General features: G+C 32.9%; 1 protein-coding gene across 2 annotated transcripts in view; it reads left to right on the top strand.

Annotated features, from left to right (window-relative positions):
• Positions 1-20,128, top strand: part of LOC134721959 (serine/threonine-protein kinase Chk1-like) — a 42,946-nt gene that overhangs the window by 11,725 nt on the left and 11,093 nt on the right. For both annotated transcript variants that reach the window (XM_063585300.1, XM_063585299.1), the window contains exons 7-11: positions 14,313-14,501; positions 15,310-15,414; positions 16,197-16,301; positions 17,406-17,514; positions 18,212-18,386. In XM_063585300.1, coding sequence (XP_063441370.1) covers positions 14,313-14,501; positions 15,310-15,414; positions 16,197-16,301; positions 17,406-17,514; positions 18,212-18,386 — 683 coding nt within the window. The remainder of the gene's footprint in view (positions 1-14,312; positions 14,502-15,309; positions 15,415-16,196; positions 16,302-17,405; positions 17,515-18,211; positions 18,387-20,128) is intronic.

The following is a 20,128-nucleotide window of genomic DNA, read 5'->3' as shown; positions in this document are numbered from 1 at the left end:
TTATTTATACAAAAAATTCTTTTTTTCCTTATTTTACTAATAAATGGACTTCTGACAGGAAACATTACAATCACTCTGTGGTTAAAGTTTTTTGAAATTTTAATAACTTTCTTAAACTTAACTGGATTTGTACCAAACTTGGACAGAAGCTTGTTTGAGATCAAAAGCTAGTATCTAGAAGGAAATTTCATTAAAATTTTGTTCCTGTTTATCCATATTTTACTTTAAAATGGACTTAGTTTTTCTTCCAGTTAACATAACTGATAACATGCAGTCTGCAGTTAAATTTTTTAAAACATTTATTAGATTTATAAACTATCCTGGATTTTTATCAAATTTGGACAGAAGCTACTCAAAATCTAAAAATAGTATGATATCGAGTGGATTATTTTATTAATTTTTTTCCTCTTTTTGTTGAGTCTGCAAATAACAGCAGAAGTAGGCAAGACACTGGGTTCCGCAGATCCCTTACGATTTTTATGCCCCACCTACGATAGTATCAGGCATTATGTTTTGTGGTCTGTGCCTCCGTTCGTTTGTCTGTGTGTCCGTTCGTCCTTCTGTGCTTCTGGTTAAAGTTTTTGGTCAAGGTAGTTTTTGAAGAAGTTGAAGTCTAATCAACTTTAAACTTAGTACACATGTTCCCTATGATATGATCTTTCTAATTTTAAGTCCAAATTAAAGTTTTAACCCCAATTTCACAGTCCACTGAACATAGAAAATGATAGTGCGAGTGGGGCATCCGTGTACTTGGGACACATTCTTGTTTTCTATAAATTGCAGCATTCATTTGTAAACAAGAAAATTATGAGTTAAAACTACATGCTTGTATTAGATACACATATAAAGGTGTAAGAAGTCTGCATGTAATTAATGTTGATAAACTTATTACTTATACATGGTGTTGCACAATTCTTTGACCAAGATACGGAAACATGGTTATTGATTTCTGATCATGTTGATGTAGAATCATGAATATTAATTCTGACACCCTGATCTATTGTGATAAAACAAGTTGGTAATAGTGACACTCATCAATCTGCTACTCATAAACAGTGAATTGATTAGAAATTGTAGATGTCTTTTAAACAAAATGGCATTGTACATTTCCTTAGGCTTTACAAAACATCTAAAATTTGAAAAAGCTGACCTCATATATCATGTATATTTTTTCTACAATATCCACTGGTAGACCCATTTGGCAAATGACCGCGATTTTTGGCAAATCTCCGCGGAACGGATAATAAATAAAGGTTTATCGTAAATTTTCCGTTTTACAGAATATTTTGCGGTTCTCCGGAGATTTTCCGTGTCTCAGGGAATTATCCGTTTGTCCGATTAAACTGGTGTGTATTGAGTCAGTGATAGAACCAGTGATGCGTGAGCGACGGTGATTAGTAGATCGTTGTATAATCCGTTATCTGTGAGCAGCGGTTATTAATAGATCGTTGTGATTATATACACTGTTTACAGTCAGATAAAAATAACCGTCTTATTACCCTTTTCAGTCGAGAAATAAAAATCGGTGGTTTTGATATTAAAGTTACTTGCAATTTAAATATCGAATTTAGTTCAATAAAGAATAATCTATTTAAATGTGACCAATGAACAGGAAAATGCACGTGGTAACTTTGCAATACTACAAATATGTTCACCTTACAAAATTCTTCTTTATTGTCATGTTAAGATAAATCAGTTCCTGTAAAAACAGTAAAAACAGGGTCTTAATTACTGCAGATGCCGTAATCCGACATAATGTCATACTGATTTGACACTTGTCTACCGTGAGTAACACCTGCTGTGATATTTTGCAATAGAAGGTCGTAAATCAATCTGTTGATCCGAATTTAACTTTACCTGTGCAGATATTTATTTATGGAGGATATCATAGATACATGTAATAAATTGTATTGTATTCAACAGAGATAATTTAAATACACAATTTAATTTATTAAGACATATTTGCATGTATACATTGAACATGTTTATTCCAACCAAGAAGGTTTGATATTGAATGTTTTTTTTTTTTTTTATCAAACTTCGATCTGATCAGTCTCGTAGATTATAAACGAGTAATACGTTTATAGTTACACATTGTTACTCTTCTAACTCTTCTGACGTCTTTTTCTTTGTGCTATTAAAAAAACCTCACAATTTTCCACATCAGATCGACATTTATATATATATGAATACTGGAAATCTTTTTTCCGTCCGACACCACGCTCCCCACAAGAGCCCCAAGATATAATCATACCTGTCAATCACTAGCCTCAAGTTATACATTTTGGTCAGCCTTCCTCGTGCTTTCAATTATGACATCGTTGCGAATTTTTTTTTTTTAAATTGACATGTGAAAAGAATAAAGTGATGGGAAGTTTATTTTACGACCTATCAGAACTTCTTGTGATTCTAAAAAGATTTTTCTTAGGCCGCATTTCTTTCTAACAAGAATTTTGTAAACGTCGCGTGTGTTACTGTTTTCTAAACGCTACACGAGTAGAAACAAATACATCTTTTGATAAATCTTTAATGACCCTGTTTGAATTTTCAGTAATGCATGCAAATGTTGTTGGTAACCAGACTTTTTTACAAACGTAGAAACAAATACTTCGTTTAATCAGGTTGAAGTTACAGTACATTCCGTGACATGGTCTGAAAAATGTCGCAGGTTTTAAAAAGGCTCAGCATCAGCGACTTAAATGTCGATGATTGATTACCTGTTGTCAATCAAATCATCAGCTGATAGTATTAAAGTGCAATAAAATCAGCCAAGCGTGCATGGTCGGCCGCACAAGCTACTTAATATTATGTAATTAGTTATGATAATGTAACAGGTAAAATCGATAATTACATAATAGACATTTAAAAGGCATGAACGGTTTTCAGATTGTTTCAGTTCTAATTATTTAATTTACCAATAAAAGAAATATGTTTTTTTTTCAGGTCTGTCTGAGGAAGAAACATTCTACACATTATTGTTCTCTTATTTATCTTCTCAGTTTTTATTTACGATTCGAATATAAAATAAAATATCTTTTCCTATCCGTTCTTTTCTCATTATTTCTACATTTCGTCGCGAGTTATATGTTCTAGTAATTTCGTAGATTAGTTTTCTTTTTAAAAGACATGAGTTTCCTATCTTTATTCATATTTGAAAACGTCATGTGAGGGAGGGTAAGAAGGGGTCCTGATCGATCCCAAATGCCGGGCTTAAAAAACAAAATACCGAAATCCCGGACTTAAAATCACGAAATCCCGAGGTCCCCTAATTCGAAAAAGAATTTCCGGTACCCGAAAGTGTTACTCTTGAAATCCCAAGCTTAAAAACACCCGATCCTGGAGTCCCGATAAAGGTCCTATCCCCCCTCTTATATATTCTCAAAACGTGAAATATTACTGTAACAAGAAATACACGAATGAAACAGCTGCTGAAACGTCTATTATTGAAAACTAGTTTTTCGTTTGTAAGATACGATGGTTATTTTTATTGTAATAAAATGTTTGGATTGGAAGAGAATTTGATCGAACATTTAAATGCATTGCTGGTGAAAGCGGGGTCAAGGTTGACACGATAATATCACGTGTGTACATGTGTTTAAAACTTTAGGGGTTTCCTGTTCAATTTCATGGATAAAATCATCAATCGGAACTACTCGGCCGGCTTTTTGTTTGCACGAAGAAATAACTCTTCAATAATTATTGTACTGTATAGCGAGAGTAGTTATGATTGATAAAATTATAAAAGATATTATTAGACTAGCATGTAACTATGTCCAGTGTGTATTCTTTGTAAAAAAAAAACACAACGTCATATTCAACTGGCTTAAAATTCTAAGATAAAAAAAAAAATAAAAAAATCGAGATTTTTTTCTCAGTAAAATAGTTTGCAGCAAAAAAAACTATTTACGAGATTTTTTCTAGGTAAAATAAAATGCAGCAAATTTTCTCAATTATAATATAAAACTTACTGAATAGCGTAAATATGTGTTTACAAAAAAAATCGATATTTTCTTTTGTTCTTGAAGAACAAGACTATGTAGGATAAAAAAATCTTTACGTTTTAGAAATCAGTCACAAACAGTAGAGGGTCACTACTTGATAAGGCAATGGGTATAATTAGTAAAACTCTTTGAAGCCCCCCTTTGAGTGTACAACAAATTAAAGATATCTTTTTGAATGATTTGTGTAGCCTTGAAAAAGACTGTTATGAAAAAGTTTCTGCTGCATCTCTCGTAGTTCTTGACTTGGTTTTCTTAGTGTGGTAGGAGGTGTTCGATCTTCTTGGTGAAACTGGGGTCATCTAACTTGGTTTTGAAGTAACTTATCGATTTACCATAAGACCTTTCAGGAAATATTTTGCGAGGTACATCGGCTGTTGCACGTCCTTCTAATGCTATTACTACTGGGACAACTTTATATAAATGGTCAATAAAGCGGTTGCAGTACTCAATAGTAAGATCTCTGGTCCAAAACTCTTGTAGAGCTGTCTGAAGGTCATCTTTAGTTTTAAGGTTTTTTTTAGCAAGTCTGCGTTTCAGCATATTCCATACCATTTCAATGGGGTTGATATCGGGAGATTCGGAGGGCCAGCAGTCCCAATACTGAATGCCATTGTCGATCATGAAACTTTTGGCAAGCTTGGAGCGATGTTTTGGGTCGTTGTCTTGTTGAAAACGGTGACCATCTGGATAAACAGATTTGATAAAAGGCAGAAGAGTCTTTTCTAAAATGTTTTCAACGAAAAAATCGGACTTAAGAATCCCGTCGAAAATCAGAAGACGTGTGGTTCCCCTACGACTAATACCTCCCCATACATGCACTTTTAATGGATGCTTCGGTTGTGGAATTGGTGTAGCAGATTCATTTCTTAAACGATAAACAACAACTTTGTTATCATGAAGTTGCACTGTGCATTCGTCGGTGAATACAATGTCATTAAAATTGTCATTATCTAACACAAGCTGTTTACAGAAATCTACGCGTTTGACTTTGTTGACTTCGCGGATCATTTGACAATAACGAGGTGCACTTGCAGTGTAGCCAGCTTCCTTGATTACTCTATGTACTGTGGTACTGAAACAAATGCAGCGTTTGTACTAACAAACGACAAACTGTAGACGTATTTTTAGCGTTTGCATAGTTTGTCAAAGTTTCTGTAAAATTTGCAAACGTATGTTTAAAAGAAATGATCAAAACATGTGCGAGCTTAGCCGTTTGCATCGTTTGTGTTAGAAAGAAATGCATCCTTAATGAGTATGAATCCGTAACCGTCAAAATAGCATGCTTTACAAAAAGATCAGCCAATTCAAACGTTTTTTTACACAAAGATGCATTACATGTAAATTAAACATTTATTTAAGTATTTTTTTTTTCATATCTATCTTTTTCGTATCTATCAATTTGGTTACAGAGTTTATGCAAGTAAGTTGTACCGTGTGGTGTGTTTTCAGATTCATTTCTCAACAACTTCCTGTGAACCGAAATATTTCGGCGGGGGTATCAACGGCGGCAAGCTTACAGTTTAACTTGCTTGAATTTTATTTAAGTCAGTTTATTGAAATAAAATTGAAAATGGAAATGGGGAATGTGTCAAAGAGATAGCAACCCGACCATAGAAAAATTGCAGCAGAAGGTCACCAACAGGTCTTCAATGTAGCGAGAAACTCCCGCACCCGAAGGCGTCCTTCAGCTGGCCCCTAAACAAATATATACTAGTTCAGTGATAATGAACGCCATACTAATTTCCAAATTGTACACAAGAGACTAAAATTAAAATAATACAAGACTAACAAAGACCAGAGGCTCCTGACTTGGGACAGGTGCAAAAATGCGGCGGGGTTAAACATGTTTATGAGATCTCAACCCTCCCCCTATACCTCTAGCCAATGTAGAAAAGTAAACGCACAACAATACGCACATCTAAAGAAGTCCGAGTCTGATGTCAGAAGATTTAACCAGATAAAATAAACAAAATGACATTGTTTTTGCAGAAGATTAATTCAGACATTAACGTACTTTGGCTTCCCATTTGTTCCACTGTGTAGGATAACTTATTTACGCATTACATCATTAATAATTACCAATATTAAAATGCTGAAATGCAAGTTGTATACTTATTATTTTACTAATTTTCGTTTTGGTTCCGTTCAAATTTGCTGTTATAGCATGTATAGATTCCTTGAATTTCATAACTTAGACTTTAACTTATCTAGTTTCAGTTGTTAAATACTAGTCAGTAAAGAGCTAAATATTTTGCCTTCCAGCAGAGCCCCAACAATTAAGCATCAGACGTATACGTGATACATTAATCTTATATATATGTAATATCAGCAATGGACTCCTAGACTTTTTCTCTTTTTATAGCCGACTATGCAGTATAGGCTGTGCTCATTGTTGAAGGCCGTACGGTGACCTACATGTATAGTTGTTAATTTCTGTGGCATATGGTCTCTTATCGAGAGTTTTCTCATTGGCAATCACACCACATCTTTTTTTTAAACGGACTCATTTAGCATTTGTTATATTCTCAACGGTTGAGAAAAACTCCATGGATGACAAGTCAACTGGGGTTTTGAGTTGAACATTTTGATTGTGTATGTTTATTTGGGTTTGAATAGGATTTATATAGAAGAAGAGAAAATATATGGACAAAAAGTGCACAACAAAGGGCCAAAAAAGTAAATAAAATAGACACCAAGAAAACAAAGAATATAGAATAATGGGGAAAAATATGAAGACTACAGAAAAATTACTTACAACTATAAGACAATATTCAAGACCCTCGTATGTGTTCAAATACAATCTGTATACACTATAGTATATATCTTGCTATAAAGTTCCGTTCTCAATGTTATTTGCTCGAGCATGACTGTCTGATTCTATTTAATTTTTAAATTGATGTCCAGTGGCAAACATTTCTAGAGTCGTGTCATTCAGGAAGTAAATATAAGAAAAAATGAATCTGTTCATGAGCGGGTTGGTAAAAATAGAGCTCCCTACATGTATATATCTTGTTTAAAAAAATATTTATTTTACTCAGCTATCTTCAAGGCACTATCAAAATAATAAATTGAACACGGGTTTGACAGTCAGTAAACTGTCACACAAGAAATAGATTGAATGTTGCATGTACACTAGTCCAATTTGTAATGTTGTCTTTACGTCCTTCCACATTCTTTTTTTTCAAAATCCGGGATCCGCTTTCGAATATATTATGGTAGTCTGTCAATGGAGCCAGAGATACATTTAACGACCTTGACTGGCTACACAACCCTTGCACGGTAGATAAATACATCATACACAGATACACTGGCTGGTTAAAGGGACAATAAACCAGAAGTGTAAATTGCCCCAGGTATTTTAAGTATATTGTGTGTAATGTGTCAACAGCCACGTGTTAGTGAATTCAAAGATAATCAAAATGATCTAATTCACGTAGTAATCTACCATGCAGCTACGCATCATCGCAAACAACTAGCTTTGCATTGTAAGATATTTAATTATACCCCCGCTTTGAAAAAAGGGGGGTATACTGTTTAACCTCTGTCTGTCCTTCCGTCAGTCCATCAGTGTGTCAGTCAGTCAGTCAGTCCGTCCGTCCCATGAATATTTTTCGTCACATTTTTGTCAGAAACTACACTACCAGGATTTCTGAAATTTGGTTTCAGGCTTGATATAAGTCAGCTATACCGTGTGACGCGTTTTCAGATTCATCACTCAACAACTTCCTGTTTACCGAACACTTGTTTGATTTTACACATGATAGCCAAGTGGAAAAATTTTCGTCACATTTTTTTCAGGAACTACAATACAAGGATTTCTGAAATTTGGTTTAAGGGTTAATATAAGTCAGCTATACCGTGTGATGCGTTTTCAGATTTATCACTCGAAAACTTCCTGTTTACCGAACACGTGCATATTTTTACACAATTAATATTATCCACTTGCGGCGGGGGTATCATCAGTGAGCAGTAGCTCGCAGTTTCACTTGTTTTATATAAACCAACATCAAATGCAAAAGAAATATTAGAGATGGACATTTCTGATTAACTGGTGAATTAAAAATTCCATAGAAATCTCATTTATCTGGGTTTATTTTTCCAAGTTAGTCAGTATAATAGCTTAGTCGAAGTGTTTGGTCCGAGGTTTTGTCTTAAAATGATTAGCCGTGTAATTTTTTTCTCAAAAAACGAACGGCAAATTGTAATTGAAACAAAAAGAAAATAAAAAAAATAAAAGTTATTACCGGACCATAGGTGATCATAGGTTGATGAATAATCATTTAATTTGTAAAATGAAATATATTTATGACCATTTAGGCACACATGAATATTCAATTTATTAAACGATCGAGGGATACCAGCTATTTCTCCGCGCGTGGCCCTGATGAAGCTCAGAGCATTTCACACAGACGGGCTAAGAATGTAAAGTAGTGAAAATATATAAGTTATTAGCTAGCACACCAGTGGCGGATCCAGAAAATTTCATATGCACTAAATGCATAAGAGGGGGCGGGGCGGCCGCTTCAGTTATTCCCTCTATAATCAACAAATTTTCTTTTCCAGCAAAGGAGGATCTGTGTCCTGCATTCTGTATAAAAATGCTAAAAATTATAGGTATTAAAGTTTTATTCTGCTGGACAAGAGATCACCATCGATTTTAAATTTAGAGTATCAATTCTCTGCGTGTCGCCATGTCTATGAACCACAAAGGACCAAAACCATAGTAGCCTTATGTAGTCGTAATCGCGTGTCGATATCGTGTCAATCGTACGGTTGTTTTGTCCGACTAACTAACTTGAAACGGAAAATGGTGTTTTTTTTTTTAAAGTAACCAAGGTCTGTCGTTTTTAACTGTTTATATGGGAATTGGTAAAAAAGTCATAGTTCAAAGTTATAAATGAGCGTAAATAAGTGTTCCGTGAAAATTGTTTTCGAAAATCTAATTTGTTCATAATTCTTTTATGTAATAAACTTATTTAAATAAATTCGTACCTTCCCTTGTCTGATCACCAGCATGGCTAAAGGTATTACTCCCAAATGTATTGTGAGGTGACACGTTCAGGTATTCAAGCGATTTCCTGTCGGACTTTCAAGTTCATGCATCGCTTCACTTCTAAGGGTATTGATCAGTGTATACGACCGATAACTTGAAACTTTCCATTTTGAACTATCAGGTGTATAGTACATGTAGTATAAATCTCTGTCTTGCGTGTCTGGTATACTAGTCATTACTAAACGCATAAGCTTGTTTATAAATTACATTTCTGGTGTAAAGAATATTGTTTATAAAAATCTAAATAATTCCCCCCAAAAAAAAGATTTGATAAAATAAAAATCTGTTTTCACATTTTTTAGGGTAAATTTGGGGAAATGAAAGTACTCGTTCTCAAAAGTGAAGGACAGTTTCAAACATACAAGAAATGTTGATTTAACAAAAATATACGCACTAATCGACCATTCTTTTATACGCCTTGATAGAAAGGTAAGGAACTATAGACAGTTGCAATTCAAAATAATATACATTTTTACATTGAACATAAGAAAGAAACATACATTTTGTTTATTTGGGTTAAACGTTTTGTAAATAAACTAGTCCTCGTATGACAACAGTATGTTATCATGGGATGTCGATGGACGAAGAAGAAGAAGAGAACTTATTTGAATTAAATACAGGTCGATATTTAACTTGCCTTGGGTTCATCGAAGTTATGGACATAGTAAAATCACAGATTTCTATTTCAACAAGATTGTTCTCGAACAAAGGAAGGAGTTCGTCATCACAATTGTTGGCTATAATGTATAATGATGTGAACATGGTTCTGAAAGTACATTATGCCAAATTTCCTGTTCCGACATGCATGTTATATATGCCACTGGACAAACACTAATTATCCCCAAGGGATGTGAATATTTTGCTGGAAAACTATTGAGTATCAAAGTTTCAAATTAATTTCGGGATTTATTTTCCTTCTTGGTATTCAATATTCAATAACAGAAGAAAGAATAAACAGTTTGTCCGCTAAATAGGGGTATTCTTGTTATAGTTATATTAAAAAATAGGGATATATGACATTAAATTGGTTCTGTCTTTTTTTTATACATCGTTAAAAAGATGTGTGTTTAAGGTGAACGACACAAGAACCCTGTAATACTAGTACGAGAGTATAGCATGTAAACATTCCTTCTCAATAATATGGTTGTATTGGAAATATTTTCATACAGATTGACAACTCATGGTCCGATATGCATGTAATATTTGCCACATGACGCCCATAGTTCTTTCTATCATCATCATCTTATTCTTTGATATTGCTGTAAACATCGATGGTTCACACCAAAACAAAATGGGAGTAATGTACCTTCTGATAGCTTGTCCGTGTTATACACTTGTGAAACTTAATATATAGACGAAATTTCGGTATTGAAATGAATCTACATCTCACAAACAGGATTTTCAAATAACGATTTTGAGCAATCGTTGTAGGTTCATGAATATTCATATGGTGCTTTTCTTTAGCGCCAATTGGAAAAAAACGTATCTTTAAATAAAGTTTGCATTATTAAACATATTCCTCAGAAATCAGTTATCATAAAACCATACAAGTTATGATAAACCTTGATAAAACACAGTTCTGTTATCATAAAACATAAAAGAATGCACTATGTAAACTGGAGTAAAATTATGAGACAGTTCTAAGCACTGTACATGTACTATAGTAAAGTTGTAAGTCTGTTCTGTCACAAAACTTGTAAGCGATGGTCCATGCAGTTATATTCATGTCTGGAAATGTCCCTGGCTGTTTATCCAAAAGATATAGTCTGGTTTTTTTTCTGTTTCACATCGTTTTTTGAGAAATGCATTTAAGAGTGAATCGTTAACTGGGTAAAGACCAGTGGCAAATATCTCTGTGTACGTTCTGTCGATTTGGGAAGATATTTTCTAATTCATTTGAAAATATCTATATGTGTTTGCAATGTTCAATGCTTGGACTTTGAAAAGGCGCAAATAAAGCTAACTAAATATTATTTTGTTAAAAGAGGTAATACAACAAATTTAATTTTTGAAACAATTAAATAATTTTGTAAACATCGCGTGTGAGGGTTTACACGGAGTTAAAAGAAAAGACAACAGGGCAAATCTGATAAAAAAAAATCTCGAAAATTAAACTTAAGAACAGTAATTGAAACCCCCTCCTCAAACAAATGTACCTCATGACCTGTATTATGCTGAGGTACAATTTTTTTGGTGAAAAAAATAAAGAATGCTGGAAGTGTTTCGATGTGCTATTGGAAAATCCTTTGAAAAAAATGGGTAGGGTTCACCTGGCCACGGCTTAGGTAGCACTTCACAGAAAATATAGTTGCAATTGAGCCACAGAATGTTGAATGACCTTCCAACCCTGGCCTTCTAATACGTTAGGCCAACTGTTAGTGTCATACATGCAAAACTACAGACCTATCTACGGAGTGCTACCATACTCGCATGCTACCGATACTAGTATGCTGAAGAAGTAATGAAATTAATAGAACCAGAGCCGGATTTAGTGGGGAATGGCGTTGATAGGAGTTTTTAATAGTCTTGATTTGATTGATTGATATACATGGAAGTTTTACACTGACACAATGACTGGCTATACAACACATAGAAGTTTTTGACGACATTGACTGCCTAAACAGCCCTTTGAGTTTCTCAGTCGGCTATAAAGGGGGAATGACACGGTGTCCGCCCCTTTTGTTGAAAAATAAATATTGATTATGTAGGGAATCACTTGAGAATGATTGGAGCTGGTCCTCTCATGACATTATCAGTTAGTCTCCCCTCTCCTTATATATAAAAAAAATCTGGATCTGCCACTGAGAACAAGTTTAATAAATTAAAAAAAAGAATGTGTCACTAGTATACACGGATGCCCAATCCGCACTATCATTTTCTATGTTTAACAGACCAGGGACTAGAAAGTCCCTGAGTGGACTGACGGAATGAGGTAATTCTAATTTGGCATTAAATTTAGAAAGATCATATCATTGTGAACATGTGTACTAAGTTTAAAATTGATTGAATATCAACTTCATCAAACACTACCTCGACCAAAAACTTCAACCTGACGCGGGACAGACGGACGAACGAACAAACGAACAGACAGACAAGAAACAATGCTGAGAATGGAACATCCTAAGTATATATTTTTAATCTTTATTTCAAAATTACACCCATAAGGGTCAAGCAATATAAACAAACATTTGTAAATACAATGTAATATAAGGTAATCTTATACACTCCCAGTCCTGAAACACAAACAAAATTAAAAGTCATCTGATTGCAATCTTATAACTGTTAATACTGATGAAGTCGCTTTATCATTGATTTATAAGATACAAGTTGTGACCTTCGAAATTGTTTTATATTATTTTATTTGTATATTTTCCTATAGACTTTTAAGGTACCTCCGTTGTCTTTAAAAAAATCCCTTCCATAATATCCAAAACTTCATCGTTGATTTGAAAAAAAAAATGATTTTAGATTTTCGATTATCAATTGAAATGAACCTACTAGAGCCTCAACTTCCAAGCGCACGATAATGTCAATCATTACACATCACTTTAACCCTGAATTGACATTCCACAATCGGTCAGTATATAACATCACCTGTGTTTATAGTTACAGGGTATTTCCCGCCGTTGGAAAATCCCGTGCAGTCGACACAATTGATTTTTAACATTCTCTATTCTCTATCATGAGCGAGGTCAAGTTTTAGATCAAGTTAATTACATATATTTTTAACGTTAATTATTTAATTATTAAAAAAAAACGTATCATCATTTCTTTTCTTTTTTTTTGCTAGTATAGTAAATAAATCTCAGTCCCGGAATGTAGATACACTTAAAATTAGACCTGGAAGTGTCTTCTTATAAAAGGAGAAACTGTCTTTCACATTAAAATTTAAAAGAATATTATCGCTCAGGCATATTTTAAATTTTGTAATAAGATGATTGATTGTTGGTTGTTTAACTTCCAGTGGCAAATATTCCATAAATGTCAGGACGAACTAAGTTTTAAGATCGAACTCTCAAAAAATAATTGAAAAACAGTAATGATGACAGAAGAACTTTAATACGTGTGAAATAACCATCCAATCTTTTAAATATAACTAATTTATATTTCAAAAAGTAACAGATTAGTTTACAAGACGTGCATTGACGTACTTTCATATCTTTAAAATGGAACTTCTTTGTCTAAAAGACAACCCACGAGTTGTCGAAATCCAGTTGCATGCATACTATATACTTACATATGCACATTATGCATCGACGATCGTTGTATTACGTTACATACTGCTATACCAATTGACCCCTGATATCAACTAAGGTTAGAACTTCCTATAGGCCGTTCATTTTATTTTTGTTCCAATAAACGGTTCTTGAATCAATTATAATTTCTGAAGTATTTACGATGAAAGCATTATTCTCAAATCGTCTTACACAATGATAAAATTGTATTTATACCACAATTGAAAAGTAATTTAATAAAACAAATGACAGATGAACTGATTAATTATAAAGATGAATGTATGTCCATATGCTCATATATATACACATTCGGACTAAAATTCGCAACTTGTCATTATCTCATCGTAGCATATTGTTAATGTTGCTAATATATGCCTTCAACCCCAAGAGGTATAAATGTGCATTTCATTCTGAAAGATTAATGGATCAGCAGGTGATCAAGATCGTTTTAAAAATTCCTATTTGCCAATGAAGTTTAAATGATCTTCTGCCTCAGACATACACATGTATTTTTCAATCATAAAAGTAAACCTTTAACCCCGAGAAATATATAATCTGTTTCTCTCTAAATTTACAGAAACATTATGTGATAATTTTTTGAAAATTCCGTATATCTCAATCGATTAATGATAGTTCTGTAAACTTCTACATATATTACAATCTGTACCTCAATACAACCGTCCCTCACACTTAACGGATAATACAACGATCAATTAATGATTGAACGTCGCTCACGCATAACGGATTATACAACCGACCTTTTAATAACCGTCGCTCACGCATCACTGGTTCTATCAATGACTCAATACACACCCGTTTTATCGGACAAACGGATAATTCCCTGAGACACGGAAAATCTCCGGAGAACCGCAAAATATTCTGTAAAACGGAAAATCTACGATGAACCTCTATTAATTATCCGTTCCGCGGAGATTGGCCAAAAAACACCGAATATTTTACAAAAATCGCGGTGATTTTCCAAATAGGTCTGCCAGTGATCACCCAAGCTAATTTTATATTTAGATAATTTAAAGATATCTGACTTTGGTCTAGCCACTGTTTTCCGATACCAAGGAAGGGAGAGAATGCTGGAGAAATGTTGTGGAACAGTTCCATATGTTGCACCTGAGGTGTTGTCAAGGCAACCATATCATGCTGAACCAGCTGATATTTGGTCATGTGCCATTATATTGGTAGCCATGTTGGCTGGAGGTATATCTAGTTTTAAATCATCATTTTTAAAAAAGAGTACAATATTGATCCATACTATTCTTTATTTTTACAAGTCTCAAAATGCATGCTTTTGTTTTAACACTGTTAGTTTACAGAAATTGTTTTAACATTGTTAGTACTGTAAATTCAGAAATTATTGCGAGGTTTTTATTATTGCGAATAATGCGACTGAGTTGTAAACGCAATAATTAAAACTCGCATTTAGTAATATTTTAACTGAATTAAGCTTGACTTTTCTCAAAATCGTAAAAATTAAATCGCATTCAAGTGTAAAATGACAAAATCGCAATAATAAATGCACGCAATAATTTCTGAATTTACAGTATATAGAAACTGTATAATTTAGGGTTGCAAGGCACTTATTTTAAAGGCAATCACTAATACAATAGCATTTTACTTTGTATACATAAACACACAGTTTGATACCCCACCATACAAAAATAAGTCTAATGCCTTCCAAACACCCTTTTTTTTCTCCTGAAATTATCAGAAGTGCTACTTATACAAAAGTATTTTTTGTATATACAAAAAAAGTTTTATAATTAACCAGATTTTTTCGAAGAATGAGAACCATAACTCCTTTCCCTGAAAGTGAAATTTAGGCTGGGGGCTGCCAAACAGTGTATGCACATTTACTAATGAACTGTTCAACCAAAGTTTTTAAAATTTTAATATGTTATTACTGATGACAAAATAGAGGTCAACTTCGATATTGACTACTGATGACTATGACATACTAACTATTTCAGGGCTTCATCATTTATTTTTTCAATATTCTTTATTATAGAACTCCCTTGGGATGAACCAAATTATGGCTGTCAAGAATATTGTAATTGGAAAGACTGTAAAATAACCCTGTCTCCTTGGAACAAAGTGGACAATTTAGCTTTGTGTAAGTAATGAAATGTTTGACATGCAGCAGCAAATATTCTATGCATATTCATGATGTTTACATGTTTGTTGTGATATGAAGATAACATGCTTTTTTTTAAGACAAACACTAATAAATTCTTTAAAGTGCATGTTTATAAGAGATCACTTGAACAATTATTTCTACCTCCGAGGATTAGATTACTTATAAGCCGTATTAGACACAACCTTTTCCAATTTTGTGTCCTCAATGTTCTTCAACTTTGTACTAATTTGGCATTTCACAATCTTTTATTCGAGTCACTGATAAATCTTTTGTGGACGAAATCATAAGCATATTATCTTTGATTAAATCTTTAATTTATACAATGACTTTAAATAGAAATTATTTCCCTTTAATGCCTGCAGATCAGTAATGCTTTTATATAGAAAATATTATATTAATCATAATAACACAATAGCTTCCTCTTAGAAACCAAAGCTTTCAATAATGACATACAAAACAATAATTTGAAATTTTTATATATAAATTTGTTTCAAGTAGAAGTTTTTATTTCAAAATTAGAACTTTTTAAATCAAAGATTATAGTAATTTAATTTTTAATTCATATCATAGACATAAAAAAATCTGAAGCTGCGGCTGTTTTCACAAAAAAGGCAAGAAAGAGCAAATGTAACTTGAAATAATGGAATCGATGCAAATGAAGCAACCAAAATATATAAATTCAGTGTATGTGCCATTAAAGAGGGAAAACATGTTTTCCCTTACATTTGAAATAATTTTGACTGTTTATTTAATTTCAGCATTGCTAAGAAAGTTGCTGGTGGAAAATCCAAAGAAAAGATATACAATACAGCAAGTGAAATCTCACCAGTGGTTCAATAAAAACTTCAACAAACAACCAAAAAGTAAGTAAAAAGTAATGATGCTTAAATTGAGAATAGAAACAGGGAATTTATCAAAAGAGGTAACAACTCAACCAAAGAGCAGAAAACAGCCCAAGGTCACCAATGGGTTTTTAACACCGCTATATACATCAATTTTCAGAACTAGATCATATCTTATGCAGTAACTAATTCATATGAATTTTGTCTACAAACTATGATTAGTGTTTTTTTTATGGAATTGAATTATAACATGGCTTTATTTTATATAAAAACACTCAATTTGATTATACACGAAAAACAAAATTGCTGACTCTTATTATTTTTAATCAGTAAAACAGAAATTTGATGACAATGTATCATTTAAAAAATAAAAAATAATTCAATATCTTTTGTGCTATTTAAAGGTACATCTATACATGTATGTCTTACTTTTTAATATTTATTTGGCTTTATCTCCAAAAGTATGAAGGCAAGTTATCAATTTTTGATTCAGCCATGCTGGATCTATGTGAATACTCTAGATTTGGAGATGGTACAAAATTCTAAGTAAAAGACATGTCAGAAAAATAATTATGTGTTGCTATGGCTTGTAGATACTTTATACACCATTTTAATTATCAACTGCCAACTTTTTACATGTTAGTTGTCCTCATTGTCTTCAATTGAAATACCAAAATAATTTGCATCAATATTGCAAAATTCTCCATCTTTTGGCAAGAATAGAAATTTATATGCCCCACCTACGATAGTAGAGGGTCATTATGTTTTCTGGTCTGTGCGTCTGTCCGTTCGTTTATCCGTCTGTCTGTCCCGCTTCAGGTTAAAGTTTTTGGTGAAGGTAGTTTTTAATGAAATTGAATTCCAATCGACTTCAAACTTAGTACACATGTTCCCTATGATATGATCTTTCTAATTTTCATGCCAAATTAGAGATTTTAATAAAAATGATCGTGCGAGTGGGGCATTCATATACTGGGGACACATTCTTGTTTACAATGAGATAAATGAAAGAAAACCAAGAGTTGTTATGGAATATGAAGAAAGAGTCTATGAGAAGTGAAAGTCATAAAGAGTGTTATACTACAGTAAGAGCCTAACATACTATATATATTATTTCTATTTCAGGTCCCTTTAGTCGAATGCCTTCCAGTTCTCCATCAGGATCTCCTTGTGGTACAGGACCATTCAAGAAAATTTGCTCAAAGAATGAATTATCACCAAAGTCTACTGATAGGTAATATGCAAATTGGTATTATTTTGCTTTTGGATGATAACTCAAGCTGGACTTGACAAAATATTTTTAAATTTACAGTTACACAATATTATGACCCATAAAATAAAATTCAGTTTCAATTTTGACAGTTTTTGAAATAAGGATTCATGAGTTATCCCCTCAATTATGTTGAAAAAGGGTTTCCAGATAACTAAAGTCTCACTGGACAGTATGGTTTTTATAATAATCAAAATAACCCCTGTTCATGATTTATGATTGTAAACTGAGATCCTAAGGAAGTTACAAAAAATGACACTATAAAAGATATATTGTGGATTCATTTATTTTTGTGGGTACCAATTTTCGTGGATTAAGAAAAACTTGCATATTTGTGGATATTTAATTTCGTGGTTTTGCTGAAGTCTGCATACAAACTTATAGAAAAATTATCATTCGCTGAATTTTTAATTTCGTGGTTTGACTGTGCCCACGAAAGCCACGAAAATTGGTATCCAACGAATAATAATGAATCCACAGTAACAGAATTTTTTTAGTTATCAAATTTATTATTGACAAAAGTAGCAATTTCTAAAATGTTAGATCTTAGATCTTTCATAACAATTAATGAGTATAGAATATTTTCAGAAGAATATACCCTAGTAAATTTGGATTGACGGAGAAAAATACAGATTTTGTTACATATCAATATTTTTTACAGCGACATGTCTCGGATATCCTGTTCTCAGCCAGAATATAACCAGCATGGTTATCATGGGGAGATAACTCCTACCAATACAGATGATACCAATCATATCTTTAGTTTCTCTCAACCAGTTCATCCTGACCACATGTTGTTATCATCACAGTTCCAGGGTACTCCTGGATCATCACAGGTATAATTTGAGCATAGAGGCAAAGTTTGTTTTTTATGCCCCCATTTAGCGTTACCTGTCTGCCCATACCAAGGATCTGGAAATTTTTTCACCTAATTTCTGTCATTTTACATAACTTAAAAGTTGGTGCCCCTTTTCAAAAAAATATTGTCATAATCTCATTACTGCAGTCTGCAAATAGTAGAAAAATTTCCCGTAAGAGCTACGGTTCTGCAGATATGCATGAGTATGCTCATACTCTTAGTATCAACGAACTTGTTTCATTGTTTTATTGCATTTACTTCTTGATTTATCCTTCCATTTTCCAAAAATCGATCAAGAGAAATTAAGGGAAGGTAGCAGTTTAAAATTGATTTTAATGGCTCAAAACATTAATTTTCTCTGTCATCGTTTAAGTTTCTTTCGATTCTGAAGTCGAAATTCTAACCGGATGTAATGTGACAATACTAAAACAAACAATTCCGGACTCTTTTATGGGATTAGTTTTGTTTATCAAATTCACAGGAAATCATCGGCTTTTTAATATTTTGCCTTTAATGGTGTAATAATATTGATGAAAATAGTTGCACTTGCTTTATTTAGCATGAAATCATTTTAAATTTACGATTTAGTGTCTAATCTGCGGAATTTTTTTTCAAGCATGAGTCATAGTAAAAAGCATGTGCATTAGAAGTGAAAAAATACTTTTTTTCTACGTAAATTGAATCAAGTTTTAATCCGAATTGACATTGCCTTAGCTGAAAAAAATGAATAATGAAGACAGTTGTGTGAATTTTAATTTATTTACAATTTAGTTCTGAGCTTGTGATCAAAAGTCTGATATGAATTAAAAACACAGGTAAAGAGATTAGCGATCATTAGACAATATTCCCCTGAGGCATAACAAAAGTGATTAGAAGGGCCCTTAGGATTATAACACTATACTGGAGTGGCAGTTTTATTGCAGGAAAAGGATAACAAAACAAAAAAAAGTCCAAAATGGAGATAAAGAAAACCGATCTCAACGAAATGACCGAAATTATTTCTATAAAAAAAAAAGAACAAAATCCCAACAATTCATTTCCAACTTTTGAGTTTCCAAATCAGTCATGACTGGCATATATGGCCGTTTCCGGACCCTTGGTCCATACATTTCAAACTTCGTCTCCATTCTCTTACTTGGTGAAGGGGGCATTTAGTGTTACCCTGGTCTGCCTATATGTCTCAAACTTGGTTTCTGTGCACTAATTTAAGTTTGCATCAACCAAATGTTATGAAAGTTATACACTCCTATCTCTAGGTGAAGGGGGCATTAAGTGTTACCCTTGTTTGTCCATACATCCCAAACTTTGTTTCTATTCTCGTACTTTAGTTTGCATCATCCAAATGTTTTGAAAGTTGTACACAATGCTTGCTGTTGAGATTGGGTGGTGTCACTTTTACAGTGCTCTAGTAATGTCCCTTTATAGCGTAATATGCAAACAGGGGCATTATCTGTTTCCCACAGACACATTCTTAATTTTTTCTTCACTCCAAAAATAAAATGCATATGGAGATATTTCTAGGCTTTATACAGGTAATTCATTTTGAAAAAAAATAGATTTTGCTAAGTACAAGTATTGTTAGTTATTCCATGTATTTGCTGTTTTCAGTTAAATGTAAAAGTTTTGGAACACTTTGGTACATTTTATTTCAATACTCCATGCATCAATTTGATTGGACTTTTCTAAGATAAGATACATTTTTGATACATGTACTAAATT

The sequence above is a fragment of the Mytilus trossulus genome, chromosome 6, assembly GCF_036588685.1.
Source record: "Mytilus trossulus isolate FHL-02 chromosome 6, PNRI_Mtr1.1.1.hap1, whole genome shotgun sequence".
NCBI classification, from domain to species: domain Eukaryota; kingdom Metazoa; phylum Mollusca; class Bivalvia; order Mytilida; family Mytilidae; genus Mytilus; species Mytilus trossulus.
This window is presented reverse-complemented; position numbering and strand designations above follow the sequence as displayed.